Source organism: Amborella trichopoda, chromosome 2, assembly GCF_054954075.1.
Source record: "Amborella trichopoda isolate Santa Cruz 75 chromosome 2, AtrichopodaSantaCruz75HAP2 v2.0, whole genome shotgun sequence".
NCBI lineage: Eukaryota > Viridiplantae > Streptophyta > Magnoliopsida > Amborellales > Amborellaceae > Amborella > Amborella trichopoda.
The window spans coordinates 52339306-52359663 of record NC_142337.1 but is presented as its reverse complement, the minus strand read 5'-3'; the positions used below and the strand labels follow the sequence as shown (position 1 = coordinate 52359663).

At 35.5% G+C, this 20358-nt stretch overlaps 1 protein-coding gene across 1 annotated transcript; it reads left to right on the top strand.

Moving 5' to 3' along the window:
- Positions 1 to 970: 970 nt before the first annotated feature.
- Positions 971 to 19854, top strand: LOC110008551 ((E,E)-geranyllinalool synthase). The gene is made up of 10 exons (XM_088859860.1): positions 971 to 1010; positions 9574 to 9717; positions 9862 to 10083; positions 11422 to 11581; positions 12699 to 12820; positions 15903 to 16029; positions 16704 to 16802; positions 17626 to 17696; positions 18923 to 19164; positions 19304 to 19854. Exons 1-10 carry the CDS (start codon positions 971 to 973, stop codon positions 19781 to 19783), a joined length of 1707 nt encoding a protein of 568 aa, XP_088715986.1. The 3' UTR covers positions 19784 to 19854.
- The last annotated feature ends 504 nt before the right edge of the window (positions 19855 to 20358 follow it).

The following is a 20358-nucleotide window of genomic DNA, read 5'->3' as shown; positions in this document are numbered from 1 at the left end:
TTCATAATTCACATGGTGGAAGTGTGATTACGCAGCACTTTTCAATTTACCTTTTTCTTTTGTTTGGGAAGAAATATTAATTGACGAGAGAACGTACTTAAAATATGCAATGATACCCAAAGAAATATATGTGGTGTTTCTAATTTATTATCTACATTGTATGAATTTCAGATAATGAAGATTTGAGATAGTTATGAAAGTTATATCCTAATAAGTTCCTTGTGCATTGGACTGGCATTGGTTCTTTTTTCTAACGGAAATGTCATGGCGTTTAATGCCCCATCCCTGTTGATTTCAGCGTTCTAACTCTCTTGGCTCATTTTAGAAATATGCAAGGGAGATATTGATTCTCTATCTTTGGGTGTGGGTGTCAAGAGTTGAAATTAAGGACAAGATTTCATTGTAATTTTATTACAAACTCATCATCTTATTTATACAATTCTTTATATTCAATAATGCAAGCAAGGAACTCAGTCCCTGCCTTGGTTTCGAGCGTAAACTCCTCAAATGAAGTTGATCGAGAAAGGGATCCATCAAATTATGTTCTGAGTGACAATTGAGCCACAAGGCCTTCTCTATCAGACACCTTGAAGTTTGAAAGAGGGTCTCACAAGTTTAATGAGAAGAGACGGGAGGAGAATTTAATGAAGAATTCTAAAATAGAAGAAAACAAAAGACGCAATAAATGAAAAGTATAGAAAACTCATGAACATCTTTAATAAAACCAAGAAGAGAACATAAATGATACCTTAGGCCGGGTCCCTAGGCCGGGCTCCAGAGTCGATGCCGGTTCGTTGAAGATTATTTCACAGTCCATCCCGGTCCTTCGGTTTTTTAATGGGCAAGTGAATATAGGTGAAAGAAGGTCCGAAAAGTCAGATTATTTGGACGGCCTTCAGTTTAAAGTATGGCTTTGATAGCGTAAGAGTTCGAGTTAAAAGTTCAGTTTTGGGCTGTGTAAGGTTCGGGTATGGTCGATCTAGCAGAGCTTATGCGTGTTATCCCAAAAGGTTTGTCCCTTGGAATCAGGATGAAGTGCCTTATATATATATATATATAGGCAAAACAGTTCTAGGATCACCACATATCTTTTTTGAGTGCAATCTGAGCCTTTCAAATTCTGTCGCCACTTGCACTACCTTTGGCACCACTAGAGTGGCGCCGAACCGGCATTAATTAGCATTAATTATGGTCAACAAAATTAAATGCTCCAAAATCACGTGACTCTGTCGCCAGTATGGCTTTGTGGGCAATATCAGAGGCCCAACACCATTGGCAGTGGCGTTGGCGCCACTCAGAGTGGCTTTCTAACAAAATTTGCCACATGCCACCTAAGCATCCTTCTGTACAACTGATTGAATAATCAAAAACCGTCGCCACTCTGACTGTCTTTGGTGCCATTCCAAGTGTCGCCTTTGTTAACCGACCATTTGGATATCATCATACGATTGACGACTAATGTGACATCTCATTTGACGAATTCGAGGGTGCCATGCCCTTCCGTACTGGCATTTGGCATGTTAATCCTTTCAAACATGTGTCAGTTCTGTAATGACACGCGACACATGTCTGTACGTCCAGGTTATCTTTAACTTTTGACTGCAGGAGCCTGGCGCTGGTCTCATTGGCGTCAGTGCCACTGGCAATAGCACCAGGTCTTTTTATACCGTATCATGTGTTGGCCGTCTAACTGGCTTGTTAGTTAGTTTTGTCGGCACTACGAGTATCGTTTGGTAATCCTAGGTTGTGATTTGCCATGCTTTTCCTTTTAGGGCGATTCTTTAGCACTTTGAGCTCTCTGAACGATTTGGATTATCGGGGCCTACTTTATGGCGGGGTCAGGATGGGTGCGAGTGATTCAAATTTCGAAGTAGCTTGCCTTGGGTATTTTTGGCTTCCCTCGATCAAAATTGGGGTGACTACAACTGCATTTTTAAGTCAAACTTACGTGTGGATACAACTCATAAGATTAAAAAGGGACACTATTTTTAGAGAGGGATGTTGGGAAAGGGACTTTTTAAGGAGACTTTAGAGCCTCCCAAAATTGGTGCAACCTTAAACGACGCGCACCTCCAAAATTTATCATAAAATGTAATTTTGGTGAAAAAATTCTTAATATTATCTCAAAATATATTTTATATTTAATTATAAAATTTTAAACTCCAAAAATAGTTAAAATCAAGTAAATTTATAAACATATAAAAATCTTGAAAACGTACGGTTTAGATAATGCATTGCAAGATGCAGTATTTTTGGGACTCAAAATCTTTTCTTTTTTTTTTCATAGTCATACATCTCGATGTCGAGATGATTAATTAAAGGTTTTTTCAACATTGAAACAACCTCTTTCGATGGATTTTTTAGGTGCATTTGTAATTCTACATTTTTAGGTTGCAACCTTATATAAACTTTTTCCTTTAAATTTTCAGACCTATTGAATTTAATATTTCATTATTATGGAAGTCATTCCACTTCATGTTGCCATTAATGACAATATTAGATTGCAGGAACGAAGTTTTTGTAATTCCATCGCTAATTTTTTGTCTTTGTTCATGGTTTATTCGGATTATGTTCATCCTCGAAGATCGGTGATCATCTTTTACCGAAGTTTAGAGCCCACCTCAAAAATTTTACTAAAAGAGGTTGTTTTGATGCCCAAATATCCTCAAATTGATCATCATGACATCAAGATTCATGGACATGAAAAAAAATAAAAGGATTTCAAGTTTTGGAAATAGTGCATCTTGTAACACATGTTTGGACCGTCAATTTTCAAGTTTTTACAGATTTACTCTATCTACACTATTTCTAAAGCTTTAAAATTTATAACTAAAGATAAAAATATATTTTAAAGCTATCACAAAGATTTTCAGTATTAAAACTACTTTTCTTGACACTATTTGAAGGTATGCTTTACTTTGATTGTTTAGAGTCTCGGGTCTATACAAACCACACCCTTTTAAAAACTAGAAATAATAATTCTAGTAAGAAAATATTTGTACTATTAGTTTCTATTGGGTTTAGATGGTGCACGTACTGGCATCCATCTTAAGATGCTTTACACTTTCTAGATAGCATATGTAGAAGGGTGCAGTTGGCATACGGATGCCTTCGTAGGTGTAGAGATACGATGCCCTTCAAATTTTATCATGGCATATAATTTTGATGTAAAATGTTATTAGGATTATCGGAAAATCTATTTTTATATCTGATTATGAAATTTTAAATTTCAAATATGGTTAAAATCAAGTAGATCTATAAACATATGAAAATCTTGAAAATGGACAGTGTCGATAATATATTATAAAATGCACTATTTATGAGCCTTCAAATCTTTCAATTTTTCATAGTCACATATGTTGATGTCGAGATGATTAATCAAAAGGTTTTTCAACATTAAAACTACCTTTTTCGATCGATTTTTTAGGGGCATCCGTAGTTCTTCATTATCAAGTAGCATCCTTGAATAAACTTTTTCATATGTAGAAATGCCGTCCAATCTGCATAAAACAATTTCCATGACTGAAACCATGACAACTCGAGAGAGCTGCACGTATAATTTCCCTGGTGGACTGCAGAAAGATTCCCCATGGAGTCATTTTATGTTGTGCGTAGGCTCAATTGGGTCCCACACTTTTCCAACCATACTTCGGTGACCTTTAGACGTCACAGAGTGTGTAAGCATGACATAGTCTAGTAAAGATCAACTCTTGAGGAAGAATAATCGGAAAAAAAAACAGTGTTTTCAAACGATCGGGTTTTTTATGTGTCCCCCGACTCATATTATTCTCTGGTTGCTTCTAACACCCATTTTTCATATAAATTTCAGATCTAAATTTTCAGAGATCCATGATCTAGAATATGATGATCATTGTTGGATATGGTGATTATTCAAAATTACCCATATAAAAAAATCTCATATTATGTGAGATTGAGATTGAGATTAATATTAATAAGTTTCCTAAAGGAAATAAATTTCCAAAAGGATTAGGACTTTGGATATATCTCTTGGTTCTTGATATATATGCAACATATAGGAAGTTTCATATTTGGTATGGGCTCCTAACGTTATATATATGATATGAAAGTGCAGAGAATTTGTGTGCCCTATTTGGATCACCATATGGGAAATGTGGTTTCCTCTAAAGAGAGAGAGGTAAGGGCCTCCTGTGTATGAGAGGCAATAGCTCCCCTTAGAGAGGAGAGCTTCCTACGGAGAAAGCCTACCCTTAGAGGGAAAAGAGCTTTCTACGGAGAGAAACACCACGATTAAAAGGTTAGTTTCTTGTAGAGAAGCGGTTCCCATGAAGATTTTGGGTGGTTTTTCCTTTTAGCGAGAGATGCTGGTTTCTTATAGAGAAACGGTTCCTATGAAGATTTTGGGTGATTTTACCTTTTAGAGAGGGAAAGTTTCGGCTGTTCTCTAGGTTCTCCTCCTGGACAGTGGTTTAGTTGTGAAATAGAGATGGTATCTTCTTGAACAGTAGTTTAGATGTGGAATAGAGATGAGAGATCGATAGGTGGTGTCGATTGGGAGACTGAGTCTAAAAAGGTTTATTCGACCAAGTTTAATCGAGTGTTAGTTAGGTAACTCTCTCACTCAAAATTTGTAATGTAACTTTCATTGGTATAGTGAATTTCAGTTTCTCATGCCCGTGGATGTAGCCCACTTGAGATTAACTACGTAAATCTGTGTTCTTGTGGGGTGTGTGTGTGTGTTTCAGGCTTTATTTCTCGTAGTATGGTTCGTGCTCTCTCCTATTTTGTTTCTAGCTGGATAAGTATACGATCTTGGTAGGATCTAACTTTTGGGATATTTGTTTCTGTATCTAAGAGGGTTCTTATTGGATATTGTTGGATTGTTGGAGGGTTCTCCAACAATGTGGAGATTGTTGGATATGGTGATTATCCAAAATCACCCACATAAGGAAATCCCATATTATGTGGGATTGAGGTTGATATTGATAAGTTTTCTAAGGATTAGGACTCTGGATATATCTCTTTGTTCTTGAGATATATGTAACTCATAAAAAGTTTCTTATTTATTGTGCACTCTTAACCTTATATATATGATATGAAAGTATAGAGAATTTGTGTGTCCTATTTGAGTCACTATATGGGAAAGGTGGTTTTCTCTAGAGATAAAGAGGCAAGGGCCTCCTGTGCATGAGAGGCAAAACCTCTCCTTAGAGAGAAGAGAGCTTCATATGGAGAGAAACATCATGGATGTGCCTCCTGTAGATTGAAAGGCTTATGTCTTATAGAGAAGCGGTTCCCGTGAAGATTTTGAGTAGTTTCCCCTTTTAGTGAGAGAGAGTATCGACTGTTAACTAAAAATTGTCAACTATTCTCAAGGTTCTCCACCTAGACAGAGATTTAGTTGTAGAATGGAGATGGTCTCTTCCTAAACAGTGGTTTAGCTATAGAATAGAGATGGGATATTGATGGGTGGGGGCCTACTAGAAAATTAGGTCTAAAAAGGTTTACTCGACTGAGTTTTGTCGAGTGTTAGAGAGGTCACTCTCTATCTCAAAATCTATAACGTAATTTTCATTGGTATAGTAGATTTCATTTTGTCATGCTTATGGATGTGGCTCTCTTGGAGTGAACCATGTAAATCTTTGTGTTCCTGTGGGGTGTGTGTGTTTCATGTTTTATTTATCATATTATAGCTTGTGTACTCTCCTATTTTGTTTCTAGCTGGATAAATACACGATCTTGGTAGGATCCAACTTTTGGGATTTTTGTTTCAGTATCTAAGAGGGTTCTTAAATCCTAACAAGTAGTATCAAAGCTTATGGTTCAGTACAAGGCTAGTGTTTGTGCATTTGGTTAAAGAAAAGCACATGAAAACATATACGAACGTTTCATTTGAGGTGAAAAAATATAATGGCAAGCACTATTTTCCAGCAAGAATTGTTAAAGAATATATTTGTAAAAAGATGGAGAACTCATAAAGATATCCATTGGATGTTGGTATAGTGAGCAAGTCATTTTTTATATCAATGTGGAGATTGTTAGATATGGTGATTATCAAAAATCACCCACATAAAAAAATCCCATATTATGTACGATTGATGTTGATATTAATAAGTTTCGTAAAGGAAATATAATTTTAAAATGATTAGGACTCTGGATATATCTTTTGGTTCTTGAGATATATGTAACACATGGGAAGTTTCCTATTTGGTATGGGCTCACAACCTTATATATATATAATATGAAAGTGCAGAAAAGTTATGTGCCCTATTTGGGTAACCATATGGGAAAGGTGGCTTTCTCTAGAGAGAGAGAGGAAAGGTCTCTTGTGCATGAGAGGCAAAGCCTCCCCTTAGAGAGAAGAAAGCCTCATATGGAGAGAAACACCACGGATGTGCCTCCTGTAGATTGAGATGTTGGTTTCTTGTAGAGAAACGGTTCCCATGAAGATTTTGGGTGATATTCTCTTTTAGTGAGAGAAAGTGTCAGATGTTCTCAAGGTTCTCCTCCTAAACAGTTGTTTAGCTGTTGAATGGAGATGGTGTCTTCTTGGATTGTAGTTTAGCTGTGGAATAGAGATAAGAGATCGTTGGTGGTTCTGATTGGGAGACTGGGTCTACAAGGGTTTACTCGACTGTGTTTTGTCAAATGTTAGAGAGTTAACTTTCCATCTAAAAATTTGTAATATAAATTTCATTGATACAGCGGATTTCATATTTTCATACCTGTGGATGTAGCCTTCTTGGGGTGAACCACATAAATCTTTGCGTTTTGAAAATAATATTTATTCGTATTACAAAAACAATTAATGCTCCAAGATTGAATAGAGACGGAGTAATTTTTGAATGGCTAGGTCTAAGTGTCATAAAACTCAAAATTCAAATTTGAGTGTTGACATCATTGTGGTGAAGTGCTCACCACATCTAGTGGGATTTGAAATATCCTGATTTGCTCAAAAGGGGTAATTGGGTTGTCCCAATTTTACAACATTGTTGAAATTGTCGGACAGGTGAGTAATTGGAGCAAATAATAAAACAACCCCAAAGAATGGGATGCTCGTTGTAATTTTGGCAAAAAATTTAGGCATATGATAATAAAGGCGTGGATATAATGCACCTGCATAATGGCCCCTTTATTGTATGAAATCACGTTCCCCCTAGTGGCCACAGACCGGGCCATTTGTGGCCCTCGTCCCAATAAGGGTAGCCCAGGTCCCGCGTAAGCCAAAAAAAATGAAGATAAAATAAAAGAGAAAAAGAAAAAAATGAGTCGCACCGGCTACATTAGCCCTAGCCTGCCCCTCGGGCCATAGTTTGTGGCCTAGGCCCTACTTTTCTAGGGCCAGGCCGGCCCGCCCAGCCCACCCTAGTCCCCCATTAATATTTTGGCTCGTGTACAGTTGTCCTAAGTACAACCCTTTTCTAATTACTCTGTTTTTAAACACATAATAATGTGATACAAGTTTAGTAACATTGAACGTTACACCATTTGGTTTGCACGAGGGAGATTAGATTGGTGTCTTAAACTTAGTATACAAAGTAGAAATCCACGATCTGCCTTCACCAACAGATATTATAGAATAGTAGCTTGGTGTTTTTGTAACAAACTTATGAGCTCATCTCCACCTTGTTCTGTATTTTTTTTTTGTCTTGGTTTTCCTTTTTGTTAACTTGTACAAGATATTCCTTCACGCTTTTAAAATGATCAAAACGTAAAAAGTAAATTTGCAAACTATGTCGAGTGACATTTGTGGGTTTATTTTTTTATTTTCAGTTTGCTCAACTACTTTTTAAAATTATTTGAAAAGTTTTAAAATTGTCCTTGGTCAAGATTGGGAAGGGCATTCATTTCAATTACTTGAACCGTCCCGCAAAAGAACCTAGCCAAATGACAAAGATACCTCAGCTTGTTCGAGATTACTATGAAAGAAAACATTATTCAAGGTTCTTAATGAGGTTTAATTATGGGTTTTTATGTTATTTCATATTTGCAAGACATTCGGGTGAAAAATGACAAAAATACCTCTAGTTTTTTATCGTTAGATGACAATGTTAAAAAAATATATATGATTTTGTGTTTGTAAAGACTAATATATTGAAATTCCCCGAATAAATAATTTAGATTCATTGTTGGAGGGGGACTCATTTTGACCATATCTAGGGTCCAAATTGAACTTCGTTTTTTTTTGGGATTGATTATTGAGACGAAGAGAGTGTGTGTGCAAAATTTTGGGTCATATAAATACCACAAATATGGTTTTCTAGAAGTGTAGTTCATTGTACTATGATACAACCGTTGCATTAGATCATTGCCCTCTTGAACAATGTTTTCATTATTTGTAATCGCTGATTACTGAGGAATATTTGCCATTCTTTTGGGCATCATGGGGGTCATCCGTAGATTATTATCCTTCAAAATCATGAACAAGGGTAATTTGAAAATATTTTAAATATTTTTGAGCAGGTACCTTAGTGAAATGAAGATAAATAAGTAGCCTCTCATATGTTGGTTGAGATCATTTGGGCCTTTGATGACTTTGTTAAACGTTTCAACCCCTTAAATGATTACACGATGGAAAAATTTATATACAAACAACAATGTTCATATTTTTGGTCTCTATTCTTTTGATTTTTTCTATTCCCATTTTACCACTTTGGAAATTCTAATGGACCACCCAAAACACATGAATATTTCATTTTTTTTGGGTGGCTAGAATCTCCAATTTTCAAACCACCCAAAACATATGTGGGTGGTTCAAAAGTCCAAATTTTTAAACTAACTTTCAGACCATCCAAAACATTAAAAGAAAAAAGAAAAAAAAACAAGAAAGAAGGAATGATGCAATTGGGTTGTTTAGAAGTTGGCATATCGAACCGCCTAACACTTTCGTACCATCCAACACTTAGTTTCTTCGTTTGTGTTTTTGCTGGGCAGTTTAAAAAACCCACTTTTGAATTGTTCAAACACTTATAGCTATTGATAGTTTAGGAGGTTTGAAAGTTAGTTATTCAAATTAGGATAAGATAAAACTAGAAAATTCAAAACAAAAAACCTCAATATAACAAGACCTTGGGACCATACCACATCTTTTCTCCAATCCATATGTGGATTTTTCTCTTATTTGTGGGAGGAGTCGTAAAGCATCAACATTACACAACAACCAAAAACAGAAAGGGTTTTTCTACGAAGAGACCATTTATCTTTTGTACATAGAGGTCACAATCAATTATGTCCTTTAAATTTCAAAATGGGTGGTTGTAAGCATGTGATTGAGACATAAAGTTCCAAAAAAACCTTTTCAGACTTCTTTATGGTCCCCAAGCCATCTAGTTTGATATCTAATGAGTGAAAATCATTGTGACCTCTGTGTACAAATGATAAATGATCTCTTTACCAACAATCCCAAATAAAAACATGCACCAAAGCAATATTATGACGATGAGATTGATCCATCACCCTTCTTTCTTAGTCAATGCTACAAGGATAATATCAAATTTTTCCAAAAAGATGAAAGAAAAAGAAAGCACGAATCGAATCATATGGTTGTTGGTTGTTTGCTCTAAAACACTTGTGCCAATAATATTGTCGTGTTAGGGTTGGACTTCATTCATGGAAACATAGAGAAGCTCCTGCTTGAACATTCTCCACAATTTGCAATTGCAACTCCATGGTTTACTGTCGTTCTTCTTGGTACGATTGAACTGGCTCAGAGCAAGCGACTGGAAATATTTCCCAAAGGTTTGCTAGTGCCAGTAAAATCTCCTTAGAGAGAGAGAGAGAGAATTCTTGGGAGGTAAATTCTCTTTCTAGATTGCTTATTTGATTTTCGTGATTGAAATTCGAGTTGTATTCTTTCGATTTGTTTCATAATATTTTGATCTTTTTCTAGAGAAAATTTGACACAACCTTATGAAGTTCTACTATATCATCTGGAAGCCATACCAGCAACATACGAGATCGATTTCAGAGAGGTCCTACGATTCAAGGGCCCTGACGGGTCCCTATTTGGATCTCCTTCTTCAACAGCATGCGCATTCATAGTTACAAAGGATTCTGATTTCCTCAACTATCTCAAATGCATGTTTCATAACGTTGGAAATGGAGGTAGAAGAATACATTATGGGGGCTAAAGATGAATCTTTTTCTCTCTTTCATGTTCTTTGTTTTTGCTGTTTAAGGTAGCTTTCTAAAGATTGTGAAAAGAAAGTATATATTGTGCCTAAGATTAATATGGAAGGTATATCTTGTAATCAGTAAATATGGGAAGGGTAGGATATTGGGTTATGTATTTTATGATAAGTGTGTGTATAGTTTATGTATCTATGATTAGTTTTTATTAGTGTCATTTGTAGTTTGTCCATAAAAGACAAGTCTGTATATTCATATCAATCAATGGACACTGAGTCTCTTCAGAGAAACCTGAGACTCTTCACATGGTATTAGAGCGAGGTTCATCTTAGCTATGTCCATTCCTCGTCCATGAAGCATTGTCGCCTATTTTCAAGACGATTTTGTTGCTCACCCAGTCGATGCAACTTCTGTCAAGTCGTGTTTCGACTCACTACTGAGTAGTGTTTCGACTCTTTGATCTATCATCTCAGTCGAGTCGTGTTTCGACTCTCTGATCTGTCTCTATGCCGAGTCGTATTTTGACTCTCTGATTTGTTTTCCTGAAGCCATCTATTCTCAAGGCTTGTTAATTCGCCGTCACTTTTTGTACTTGTTGATCAAGCAATTTGAGTATACACCTAAAGATCCAAGTGCTTATTTCCGCAACTTGGTGTTCAAACTCCAGTTGCTCTATTTCATGGCATCTTGAGTTTGAGGGGGAGTGTGAAAAAAAAGTATATATATTTTATATCCGGTTAATATAGAAGGCATATATTGTAATCATTAGAAATGGGAAGGGTAGGATATTGCGTCCTGCATTTTATAATAAGTCTGTATATAGTTTAGGTGTCTATAATTTAGTTTCTATTAGTATTATCTGTAATTTGTCTATAAAAGACATGTCTGTATATTCATATCAATCAATGGACATTGAGTCTATTCAGAGAAATAAGTAGTTGGATCTTTAGGTGTATAGCATGACCAGTATATGAGGTAGTTGCCATGCTCAGATTGCTTGATCAACAAGCACAGAAAGCACAGGCAGATCAACAAGCCTTAGGATTAGATGGCCTCAGGAACTCTTGGAAAATATCAAATAGATCAGAGAGTCAAAACATGACTCGGCAAAGGGACATATTAGAGAGTCGAAACACGACTTGGCTAAGAGACAGATTAGAGAGTCGAAACACGACTCAGTAGATAAGACAGATCAGAGAGTTGAAACACAACTCAGCAGAGAGTCGAAATACGACTTGACATAAATTGGTCCGGCTGGGTGAACAACTACTCGTATTTTTCTCTCTTTCATGTTCTTTGTTTTTGATGTTTTAGGTAGCTTTCTAAAGATACTGAACAATAATGATACCGATCCTCCAATACATCCGGCGGATGAGGAGTTCATTAAGCTATGGATGGTCGACCTGTTGGAGAATTTAGGGTTGCAAGAGTACTTTTCAGAAGAGATACAAAAAGTGCTAGAGGATATATATGTGTAAGAAGTTAATCCCACTACTAGTTCTATGTTTTATGCAAAAAAAAATGCACTTTCTAACCAATACCATTTTAGTTTGGACACAGTTTCTATAAGTCCATGTAGAAATGAGTCACCTCTTAAATGCTATTTTTGAGATGGATTTTTGGACTTAAAAATAAAGACTTATAATCTCTAACATGGAGATTATGAATATGAAAAAAAAATTAAAAGTTTTGAAATAAAAAGTAATAATTCTATTAAGAAAATATTTGGACCTTTAGTTTCAATTGTGTTTAGATGGACTACCTATTTGCATACATCTTTAATAAGGGCGCTTTATACCTCAGGACCGCAAACGTAGAAATGCAGTCATTGCCATATGAAACAATTTTTTTTTTAGTTTTAATTAAAACTAAGGGAATTACATAGAGGTCCATTTTTTTTTTTCATTTGTGCCCTTATATATGATGTTCTAAACATCAGGCCACTTTATAATTTTATGTTTTTTAATTCTTTGAAAGTGTAGGCAAGGCACTAGTCTGAGGTCTCGATACTCGAACCGCTTGGATTCTTTGAAGATGGCGCAAGCCAGACGGTCTGAGATGTGGAACCTCAGATGGTTGGATTGTGAAATTCGAATTCATGTAGCAGTATGAGGTCTGGAACCTTGGACCACTTGACTTGTGTGAATTTTGTGCAAGCCAAGCGTTCTAAGACTTTGAGCGTCAGATCGCACTGGTTTGAAGTCTCAGACCTTAGATTGCATAGCTATGCAAGCCAAGTATTCCGCGGTTCCTGGTTTGAACACAGATAAGTTTAAAAAATAAAATAGAAAAGCAATCCAATATTTGGAACATCATATTGAGGGGCAAAATAGGAAACAATAAAAGGGGAAAAAAAAGTTGTGGTATGATGTTTAGAACATCAACTTAGTAGAACTCCTTGTTAATCTAATAAATATTGAACCCCTGCATAATTACTATATTTAAATATAGTACGGAGGCACACTTCCCTTAAAAATTAAGATAGAATAGAGAAATTCGTCAAGGTGCTCGTAAGTTTTCCTTGGCTTTCCTTACTATTTCATCGTTTTCCTTTTTTATATGGAGTAAAGTTTTTTATATTTTGTTGAAAGAGGCAGGGGTTGGATGGAAGATGTTGAAGAAAAGGATGAGAAACACTTGGTGGCCAAAGAAATGTACAAGGATTCACATGCATTTAGACTTCTACGCACCCATGAATACCGTGTGTCTCCATGTGAGCGAATTTTTTTTTTGGTTGCAATCTTGGGTTCAAATATTTATTTTTTATATTTTTTTAAGGGCAAATTATAGATATCCCAAAATGAACTTTATAAACATTCTGCTCTCGATATGTCTAATATTACACTCTTAACTCAATCATTACTTTTTCTTACTTTTATCCCCAATTAAAAAATAAATATTTTAATGACTAAACTATCCTACCAAATATCTTTATCTCTCTAGCTTAACCCCACTTTACACTATGTCTCTACCATCTTCTCTCTCTATTAGTCCTCTCTCTTTTTATATCTACCCATCTTATCTTTTTACACACCCTCTTTCTCTTCCATCTCCTCTCTCTACCCGCTCTCTCCCTCTTTCTCTCTATACCCGCCTGTTTTTTACCTACCTTTCTCTCTTGGGTTGAGAGTGAGAGAGGTGGGTAGAAAGAGAGAGAAGGTAGTAAAGAGAGAGATTTGACTTGGGGCAGTTTAATTTTTAAAATATTTTTTTTCTTATTAGGGAGTAAAAACAGGGAAAAATAAAGACTAGGTTTTAGATAGGTAGTAAAAAAAAAATTGAAGGTAGAGATGCTACCACCACAACCCCATCACCAAACCCTTTCCTATAAATATGCTTTCAATAACCATATGACATGGAATTGAACCCACAATCTCATGCTCCCAATTGCGTACACCGAAAGTAGAGCACCAACTTTTGAGTTTTTGATTTATTAGTTTTGTCCCACCTTGAGATAGCAAGGCCCTTTGCCTTGTATGAGGTCTCTCTCTCTCTCCTCTTTGGTTTTCTTAAGTTTTTGCTTTTGAACTTTCCTTACCCAGTTATTTTATATATTTTTCCTTCTGTGAGTTATCAACCTTTTCTTGTATTATTTTTTCTTTATTGATTTTTGAATGGTATTATGTGAACTGCGAATAATTTTGAAATATATGGATTATTTCATTTATGAGTGTCCAAGTCAACTCACTTAAATCCTTGAGTTAGAGTTAGTAGCGCGCATAATGGATTCTAAAGTCTTGAATAATAGGCACGCCAATAGAAGAGGATCTGCTTCCAAAGTATTTTCCATATCTCCCATAATAGCATTGATCAATCTCTCAATTTTTGAGTAGTTGGCTCCCAATTATCGTACAAATGGTGATATAATCCATAAAACTCATGGGTTAATTGATGGAGAGTGTAACAATTTGCAGGTAAGTTTTGTTGGCCCTTGTCCAACCCTCAAATCAGATTGCATGTAGAAGAGAACTACGAAGAATATTTGAGCCCAATGCTCAGTGTTTACAAGGCATCCCATTTTATGTTTATGGGAGAAACTTGAAAATGCAATGTCCTTCTCCAAATCACTGTTAGAGAAGGCATTGTCTGACAACAACACCTATGATCGTTTCCTTTTTCTCAAGGATCTGCGAGATGAACTTTGTAGGATCCCCATCTGTTTGAAAATATTTCTTAAATAAATAATGCAAATTTGTTAATTTATAATTAGAGAATTTAGTTCATACTGAATTGTAATTGATATTTTTTATTTTTTATTTAGGGGGCGGGGGTGCGGGAGACAGAGACATATGAATCTACAACTAAAGGAAGCACCTGGATTATCCTTTTCAAAGACATTATAAAATGAAGGGAAATGATCAAAAGTGTCCTCTTTTTTCAAAAATTTCGCAAATACCAAATTCTTTAAGTCTACGTCCACACCGATTTTGTAATATTTATTTATTTTACTCAAAATATCCTTCGTGGACCTCATAGGGCCGTGAAGAATCATCTTGGATCTATTAGATCCGTGATGAACCATCATAGTTTGTAATAGGATCGGGGATTGTGATGATCGGTCAATAAGGACCATGGAGATCGCGGATTGTGATGATCTGTCAATAAGGTCCATGGAACCATCATAGATGTAATAGGATCGGAGATTGTGATGATATGTCAATAAGGTACATAGCCATTATTGTTTTAATAGGATCGTGATTACAACTGTACGTGTCGAGAGATCAGTCTATCATGATTTGGCGTAATTGCCTTATTATAAGATTGTAAAATAATGAATTGTTTCTCTTTGATCTTTTATTACTAAAACTATATATAGGGGGCCTTCTCCTTTAGTAAGTTATCCAAAAAAACAAAATATTGACCTATCACTGGCATTGAAGATCCTTGAATCGTTGCGGACCTTGGTCTATGATGACTCTTCCTGACCCTATCAAGTATGTGAAGAACATTTTTGGTAAAATAATAAATAAAAAGGACAACATGGTATGGATGTAGATTTAAAGAATTTCAATTTTTTTTTTTTTTTGGGGAAAGGAGGGGATCTTTTTTATACTTATCCTAAAATGATCCGTCGCAAAAGCATGGTTTGCGGCACCCACTCTCAGCTGATCCTTTGTCCAACCTATTAACGGGATAACTATAATTGTTACCATGATGACATTGATCATATTAATACTAGGGCATGCTTTCTATGTTTTCCCTACCGCATAAAAGTTATATACTTCCCCTTATCCAACCATCTATTTTGAATGGAGGGTTAAGATTGCTCTAATCACAATGTCACGTCTCTATACTATTTTATTTTAAATTTTTTTTCTATAAACTAGTTTGATTTCGAATTTTGGATGTCCAATCCTCTCTTAAACTTGTACTAGTGAAAAATATAAAAAAAATAGTTCCAATAAAATAAAATTACTAAAATACCTCTGAAAGTTTCAAGAGGTATTTTCATCATTATATTTTCTCGAAAAATTATTTTTAATATTTTTTTATAGGTGTGCCCCAATGAGAAGATGACACGTACCGAATTTCATATTCGTACAATTTGTATAAAAAAACTAAAAGTAAAATACTTTGAGACGTAAGATCTAAAATCAAATGGTTAGTGGCTCTCTTGATCAAAATTAAACGGCTGGATGGTAGGGTAAGCATAGATCTTCTATGCTGTTGGGGAAGTATAGAAACCTTTCCCTTAATACTATACTACTTGATTTTCTTTTCTTCAATCACTATATCTCTAGGACCTCTTTGCACTTTCATCCATATATATTGATTTACTTATGCCTCTGTTTAAGTTTTGCAGATTGAGTATGAACTCGATGCTCCATGGCTTGCGCAACTGGACCATTTGGTACATCTTTGGGTCATTCAACAATTTGAAGACAATGAAATGCTATGGATGGGGAAGGCTTGCTCTTTCAAGTAGAAAACCCGTCCTTTTTTCCCTCTGCTGAGAAACAACGTCTTTATGAAGCCCCCATAGGTATAACTTAAAGACCGGTTGAACAAACTATTACCCAGGTTCTGTGTAGATCCATTCTAACCACTCAACTTTTTTCCCAATTAGCTCCCTAAGAACACCAACATGTATCTCTCTCTCCGAATCAAATCCTTTCATTTTTTTACAGAAATACCATCCTCTTATCTTTGTAGCCCACTCTGCTCTCAGGGATCTCCTTTGACGCGCCAAAAACCGGTTCAAATCTTTTCGCCTGCTCACTTTATCTCTGGAAGCCAAAAGTTTAAATATCAAACTTATGCTAATACTTTATAGAAACGTATATAATGAAACCATTTACTTATGGTACAAGGTGATCACAATTAATCTTGACTACTGGATATGGAATTGAGTGGCTACATTTATTTCATTGACCAAGCTCAAAGTTCAAATAAAACCTTCTCAAACTTTGTGACACATCCCAACTATCATATTTCAAATCGAATGGTAGTAACTAATTGTGACATCCCTTTACCATAATTAACTCGTCTCATTATATATAATATCTAACACCGTTTTAATGATTTAACACTTTTATTAGTGTTTCTTTTCCTTGGAAAGAATATAAAACAAATACGCTAATTACTTCAATTTGTAGATTGGCTGCTCGAACCCATAACATGTTGGCGGAACTCGCCAAAAGAAACTACACCTTACGCCAGGCAAACTTTAAGGATGAACTGGGAAAGCTAAAAAGGTATTATATACTAAACTCTATTTTGAGTCCAATTTTAAGAATTATCATGTCCTGGTACCTTATAATTTTTCACGATCATTGTATTTATGATCCATGGCATGACCATTTGAAAATAAATAAATAAAATCATAGTTAATGGAAAAATATTAAGAATGATTTACTTACGGACCCAAAATTTTAGGTAAAATACAAAATGCTCCACTTATAGGCGAAAATTACAAAACACGTCAGTCAACCCACCTTGTTTAATTCTTTTCAAAATTATCCCTTAATCAATCCAAAACTGGTTTATAAAATTTGTAGTTTTTTCTAGGGCAGTGCTCCAAGTTTTATGGCATTGCCCTAGTAATGAAAAACTTAAAAAAAATTCAAGTTGAATGAGGGCAATTTTGAAAAAACTAAAAAAAAATGGCTTGACTGACCTTCTTTGCAATTTCCACTTATACGTAAAGCATTTCGTCTTTTACCTAAAATTTTTAGAGTCCATACATAAATCACTCAAATGCCCGGGTAAAAACGCTGAGTTGTGTTAGGTAGGCAGCTAACATAAAATTTGGCCAAAACTTGTCATGAATCCTGAACATATGGTATTAATAGAGCAAAATGGAGAGCCAGAATTTGTGTAGCCGACCCCAATTAATTGATAAAAGGCTACGATGACCCGATTAATTAGGAAAAGACTATGATGACGATGATGGCCTAAATCACTCAAATTTCAATGTAAGCATGGAAAGTTTGGTCCAAATTTACTAAAATTAGTAGCATTTTCTTAAGCGGGTATTTTATCCCTTTTGCGGTGATGCTAAATTACTTTCTGAAATAGGTGGGCAGAAAAGAGCGGAATCCGTGACCTAGGATTTTGGCGAGAAAATACTATTCATTGCTTCTTTGCAAGTGCCACTACATGCTATCATCCATACTTATCCATTGGCCCAGACTGCGGCCCTTGCTACAATTATTGATGACTTTTTAAACTTTCATGGATCCATGGATGAGCTTCAGAGTTTTACGGATGTAATCAAAAGGTGTAACCCTTTATTAGCGTTTAATTTTCTCTCAGGTTGGATGTCTCCCAGCAGCCAATACTATTTCCAAATTCATCTTCAAAGAAATGATATTAAAAAAAAAAAAAAAGTAGAAAATTTGAGAAACATAATTTAGGGGTCATAACCAGGCCATCGTTCAGAGGTTCAAACATCTCAATTACCCTTGGAAGGTTTATTTTCTTAATTTTGCTTTCACTCCAGTACTTCCTCATTTAAAAAATATCCTAAAAAATATTCAATCACCCCATTCAAGATTAAGAACCTTGTACCAATATCTGCATTTTAGTAATTTGGCCCACCAAAGAAGCCCGAACCAAATAATGGGAGTAACGCTACTTGTTTAGGGTGGGTCAACTTATTGAAATACATTCTTGTTCACATTACTATTCTGAATATGAGCAGTTTGGGTAATTTGTTAATCAGATGAAGTACGTGAGTGAAATGAAAATAAAAAATAATCTCTATAATATTAATTGCTATCTTTTAAACCCCTTAGTGAGTTGATTTTACAATATTAATTGCTATCTTTTAAACCCCTTAGTGAGTTGATTTTACAAGGGGCTAGGTCTCCTGAAATGATGGCTTAATGTTATAACCACATTGAAAAAATAAGGAACGATTATCTGCAATTTGAATTCTTCGCACTGCCACAGAATACTTTAACTACATTATTGAGCCTTAACAGAAGAGCAGAAGCAATTTATGTTTGGGTTCCAATCATAATCTTCCTAGCAGAAGAAGAAAAATAATACGTCATGTCTGTTCTTCAAGCTATATACGAGAACTAAATTATCTGTTTGGGAATGGAAGAGAAATGTTCTAATATTATGGTTGGCACTTCATTGAGTCTCAGATGGGGTGGAAAACCCTAATTGGGCCTAGGAAAGTTCTCTTTTCTGCAGTACATGACCATGTTAATACGATCGCAAAGGAAGCCTATCGCCAACAAGGGCAAGACATTACTGTCTCTCTTAGGCAAATGGTAAGCTTCTCTTAATCCATCATGCTGATGAATAAAATTTATTCTATCGTGATGGAATTCAATAGTAGAGAATCTCATGAATGTGATGGCAGTGGTAGCAATGAATTTATGGTTTAAAGTGGCCGAGTGGAGAATGAACAATTACGTCCCATCCATAGAGGAATACATAAAAGTTGGGATGATATCAATTGCAACCGATCTAGTCATTGCTCATGCTATATATTTGGCACCTCCAAAGCTCTCAAATGAAATACTACACCATGCTTGGTATAAAAAGGTTTCGGAACTCACCATGCTTTGTGCACGCTTCTTAAATAACTTACAAGGCTATGAGGTAACCCAAATTTCAAACTTTTGAATGTATAATTTAGATTCAATTCAGTTACTAAAGGATTACATCTTAGTCTATGTATGTCAAAGTTTGATGTGTCCATTCAATACACAGTAATAATCATTTATGGATGTCTTTTCAGATAGAAAGAAAGGATGGGAAATCCAACCTCGTTGCATTAATCATGAAGGCAAACCCAAATGCAACGATCCAAGATGCAGTAGGATGCATTGAGAACATATTGGATCGAAAGAAAAAGGAATTGGTGGAGAAGCTTCTGATTCATTTAGGAACTCTCAAAGCATACCAAATGTTCTTCAATGGCACCAATGCATTTGAGTCTCCTTCACAACTTCTCCATGATTTCAATAGAGCCTTTTATGAAGATCTTCCTATGAAAGAAAGTGGACTTACCCCCCTAAAGGATGAGCAACACAGCCTCGATATCCGTATGCATGCAACTATGGCCAAAGAAAATAGATTGGCTTCTAGAAGTCGGGTTCATCTGCACAAGTGCAACAAGCCTAGCCAAGGTTCATGGATCACACCACTTCGTTGCTTTGGTTACAGACCAGGGTTCATACTTCAGTTCTTAAATCTCCATGGTTCAATAACCATATAACTAGAATGAGGGTGCAAGAGGCAATATGGCTGCAAATCTTGGGTCTTATCTTTGAAGAACATGACAAGTCTAGTAGAGAATTTCATAATTCACATGGTGGAAGTGTGATTACGCAGCACTTTTCAATTTACCTTTTTCTTTTGTTTGGGAAGAAATATTAATTGACGAGAGAACGTACTTAAAATATGCAATGATACCCAAAGAAATATATGTGGTGTTTCTAATTTATTATCTACATTGTATGAATTTCAGATAATGAAGATTTGAGATAGTTATGAAAGTTATATCCTAATAAGTTCCTTGTGCATTGGACTGGCATTGGTTCTTTTTTCTAACGGAAATGTCATGGCGTTTAATGCCCCATCCCTGTTGATTTCAGCGTTCTAACTCTCTTGGCTCATTTTAGAAATATGCAAGGGAGATATTGATTCTCTATCTTTGGGTGTGGGTGTCAAGAGTTGAAATTAAGGACAAGATTTCATTGTAATTTTATTACAAACTCATCATCTTATTTATACAATTCTTTATATTCAATAATGCAAGCAAGGAACTCAGTCCCTGCCTTGGTTTCGAGC

Excerpts from the sequence above, each read along its gene's own strand:
- LOC110008551 (XM_088859860.1), top strand. The coding sequence starts at position 971 with ATGGTCGATCTAGCAGAGCTTATGCGTGTTATCCCAAAAG. Across the intron at positions 9,718-9,861 it reads ACTGGAAATATTTCCCAAAG|TTTCTAGAGAAAATTTGACA; the intron begins GTTTGCTAGTGC and ends TATTTTGATCTT. Across the intron at positions 11,582-12,698 it reads GTGCTAGAGGATATATATGT|AGGCAGGGGTTGGATGGAAG; the intron begins GTAAGAAGTTAA and ends TTTTGTTGAAAG.